The sequence below is a fragment of the Belonocnema kinseyi genome, chromosome 3 (assembly GCF_010883055.1).
Source record: "Belonocnema kinseyi isolate 2016_QV_RU_SX_M_011 chromosome 3, B_treatae_v1, whole genome shotgun sequence".
In the NCBI taxonomy this organism is placed as follows: domain Eukaryota; kingdom Metazoa; phylum Arthropoda; class Insecta; order Hymenoptera; family Cynipidae; genus Belonocnema; species Belonocnema kinseyi.
Genome location: NC_046659.1, coordinates 69,719,852 through 69,723,837, shown reverse-complemented (window position 1 = coordinate 69,723,837; position 3,986 = coordinate 69,719,852). Strand labels below are relative to the sequence as shown.

The 3,986-nt window shown below is 32.4% G+C and overlaps 1 protein-coding gene across 2 annotated transcripts in view; it reads right to left on the bottom strand.

The window, feature by feature from the left end:
• Nucleotides 1-3,400, bottom strand: part of LOC117168992 (fatty acyl-CoA reductase wat-like) — a 20,193-nt gene extending 16,793 nt beyond the window's left edge. For both annotated transcript variants that reach the window (XM_033355023.1, XM_033355024.1), the window contains exon 1: nucleotides 3,237-3,400. In XM_033355023.1, the coding sequence (XP_033210914.1) occupies nucleotides 3,237-3,272 (36 nt within the window). In that variant the 5' untranslated portion in view covers nucleotides 3,273-3,400. The remainder of the gene's footprint in view (nucleotides 1-3,236) is intronic.
• Between the last annotated feature and the right edge of the window lie 586 nt (nucleotides 3,401-3,986).

Genomic DNA, 3,986 nt, shown 5'->3' with positions numbered 1-3,986 from the left:
TGACAATACGCCAATTAGCACAAATGGTAAGTTCCGACAGTGCCTACAAGTGTGCCTACTGGCCGCTAAGTGGCAATACCGGTTTCATATGTATACACCTGGAATATACTCGAGTTTGGGCCTTTTCTGAGTTCACCAATGAGGGCGAAGATTCAGAGAGTGCAAAATTCCTGCTTAAGATTCGCATTTAGCATAAGAAAATTTGACCATATCCCCCCCCCCCCCCCCCCCCCCCCCCTTTAGAGAATCTGGTTGGCTGAAAATGGACCAACCTTGGAGATTGCACCTCAACGACGTAGTCTATCCTTATTTCCAGTGTGAAAGAAAATATGGCGAGAAAATCTCTTGTCACAAGATCCAACGGAAAGTTTTTGGTCCCTTCGGCTTGTTAAACGATCTTAAAGATCCAATTTTATATTATTATATATTATTATTATTGTTTTGTTGAAAATTCGCTTTTTCTTTAAAAAGTTAATTTTGCCATTTTTGATTTTAAAAAATTGTCTTTTTTAGTTGAAAATTCGTTGTTTCTATTTGTAGAAATTTCATCTTTCTGGTTGAAATGTCAAGCATCAAATTTTTGGTTGAGAATTTATCTTTTTAGGTTGAAAATTAAACTATTTGGTAACATGAACTTAAATTTTAAAACATATAAAATGCATGACAGAAAAAAATTATTCTTATTTTTTTGTAAAGTATATTTCATTAATTAGACGTACATGAAAATAAAAATAAAATGTAAAATAGCCATCCAATGTGTTTTAATGGCGGAATGGGGGATAAGCACTCGCAAAAAAATGATTTTTTTGTGCGGTTTTTTTGTTGTAAAATATTTTTTAAATATTGTGTCAAAATTTTAAGTCAATCGGAGCAGAACTTTTGAAGTTATAAAGCTGACCCCTCTCATAGGCCGCGGCTGCGCTTGAAAATATAGGAACGTGCCAGTAGCCAATGAAAAAATACTATTATATGATAGAACTTTTATTAGTTTTCACTACAGTTTCTACGTTCATGAAGTGTACACAGTGTGATGGAAAAAAGAAGAAGCTGAAATCGTTAGAAACAATTTTTTTTTTACTTTTTCAATGTTTAAAACTTTAAACGAGATTTTCTCGAGACCACTTTTTAAAAGTCCGTTCCAGCGATTTTACAAAAGCTACTGAACTGATCCTTCTCAAAGTTAGTTAACTTTTTCTACATATAAAAATCCTTTCCCCAACGATATTTTTGTTTAATTTTTTTTATATTAGCGTTGTTTTTCATCATCTTTTTCAAGAGACTTACTCGAAATTGCTCTGTCACTGGCTTATTTCACGATATTTTTCCACAAAAAAATCTGCCCGCTTTGCGGGCACATTCTCATAGCGCGCTACGCGCGCGGCTCGCTGCGCTCGCAAGTTTGAGCGCACCTAGAGCGCCGTTGGTTAAATCTCGCGCTTCGCGCTCGATAATAGGTTACCTCGCGCTTCGCGCTCGAACATAATTACACTTCGTGCTCGGATATTTATTCTTTGCATTTGGAATGCTTGAAAAAAACTTTATCAAAAAGATCTCTTTTAGATGGCAGTATTTATATGCGTCTTCATATTCTGAATTGTCTACTTAATTAAGTATAGTCAAAGATTAAGATTCTTAAAGCTTTGAACTCTTTGAAGTATACATTCTCATCATGTAAATAGGTTTTGTTGGATTTTTTTCTCGTAACTTTCGTCGTTTTTTCACACATTTTTTTTTATCTTACTTTTTTCAACGTTATTTTTCACGAACAAAAACAAAAAGTACGCGTCCTATCAAGAAGTGATTCTTAATGGATTTGTAGATCTTTTTTGGAATAACCATTTTTGTTAATTCATCTTTTTTTGTATCCTACATAGTTTGTCCACAAAATGGAATTTTTTATTTTCCATTATTTTTTGTGCAATCAAAATTTGAATTTTCGATTTTTGAAGAGAATCCAAAAATTGTTAATGATAATCTTGTAGGGATTTCAAAAAGAAATGTTTTTCTTTTTTTGACTTCTTTTCATGTCGTGCGTTTTTCGGCTTCAAATTTTGATTTTCGGTTGATTCAAAAATTTTTGAAAATGCTATAACTCTGAGAATTTTCTTTTCATCGAAAAAAGTCATCAGGATAAATTGTTTGTTCTTTTCAATACTATAAATATCCGTACATAGAATTTTCAAATTCAGAAAAAAGTGGTCTTAAAATTTTTCAAAATGCGCTCACTTTTTGAATTTTTGTCAAAAATGGCTGGTTAACGAACTCGTTCTTTCTTTTAGGACCTAAAAAAAGTGTGCCAAAGATGGATTTGATTCGTTCATTTTTTCGAGAGTTACCGTGTTTACGGACGGGCGGACGGACGGACAAACAGGCAGACAGACGCCATAATGAAAACCTGATTTTCGGATTCAGGGGGTCTCGAAACGTGGAGATCCGTTGAAAAAGTCTGATGTCAAATTTCCGACAATTCTAATACTTTCTCAATCATAAATGATGAAAATGTAAAAATTGCTAATTATTTTTAAAGTAATACTTTGCAACATGCAAAACATTTTAATACATTTACTTTAACCAGATATCTTTTAAAAATTCATAAAAAAGCGTTTTCTCTCATGCATTATCCCCCATTCCCCCGTGATGCTTTATGGTTGGCTTCTTGTGATTGCCTAAACCATATCAGGCCTTCAGAATAATGTTTAATTGTTCTTCGGAATACTTAAATAAACCGGGAACTTGGACGCCAAATATTATCGATTTCGTCCCGTATTCTTCTGAACGCGGGCAGTCGGCTGAATGCCTAAAACCCCAAATGTCTACGACATATATACCCCTTTCTTAATTTCTCAAATTCTCTTAAATGCTCTTAAATTACTTAGAATTCCTTGAATCCGTTTGAATTCCTTGAATTCGTTTAAAATCCATGAATTTGTTTGAATTTCTTGAATTCTTTTACAATTCTGAAATTTGTTTGAATTTCCTTTGTCTTCCTTTAACACATTTGAATTCTTATAAATTCTACTGATTTATATTTTATTATTTTGAATTACCTAAAATTCTTTTAAATTCGCCTTGAATTATTTTGATTTCTCTTCACATTTTTTAAGCCCCCTTAAATTCTTTTAAATTGAATAGAATTCAAAATTACTAGTTGTAAATCCCTTTCCCCTCAGTCATGATGGATTCAAAAAAATCGTTAAAAAAGCTTACTTTTTCAATAGAAAATAGAGAATGTTTACCTTTAATTTATCCATACGTCGAGAAAGATCAAGCATCTCTTTCGGGCCACTAATATTGATGGCTACTGCTTGCTTCAGCTTTTCATCAAATCTGACTGTTGCAGCCACATTGAAAACGATAGAAACTTTACTTATTAAAAATTCTCTGTCAGTTACTGATAACCCCAAACCAGGAACTGCACAATCACCCTCCAATGCTGCAATTTTTAGTCGAAATTTCGGAACTTCTCTTTTCAGTCGCTCGAACAACTAAAATTTCCAGAAGAAAAAGTATATATGTATTATCCTATAAATACTAATATTCTTATTAAAACGAGAAAATATATGGGTCATCAAAAAGTAGGGAATGTTGAGTCACTTGAACCTTATGAAGTTCAAACTGCAAAATTATTAATTAAGCTAGCAAAGCTAATTTAGAAAGCTAGAGGGTGCTAGGTCCACTTTTTGACAAATTGATTTTTCATTAAAAAATACAAACTTACTCGCTTGCTTGCACCTACTTGAGTGAAAAAATTAAGGTTTTGAACATTTTCACGCTAAGATTTTGTATTTAAATACATTCACAATACAATAATCTCTTATTTCGTCTCCTTGAATTATTTTATATGAATAAAGGCCTTAATAGTATATTAGAAATACCGGATTACTTTTCTGTTTTTGAAAAGTCTTTGATTCTCAAATTCCACTTTCTACATGTTTCAGGAAAATAATTAACCCTTTCATAAATTAAAGTATAAAATCTCCTCTACA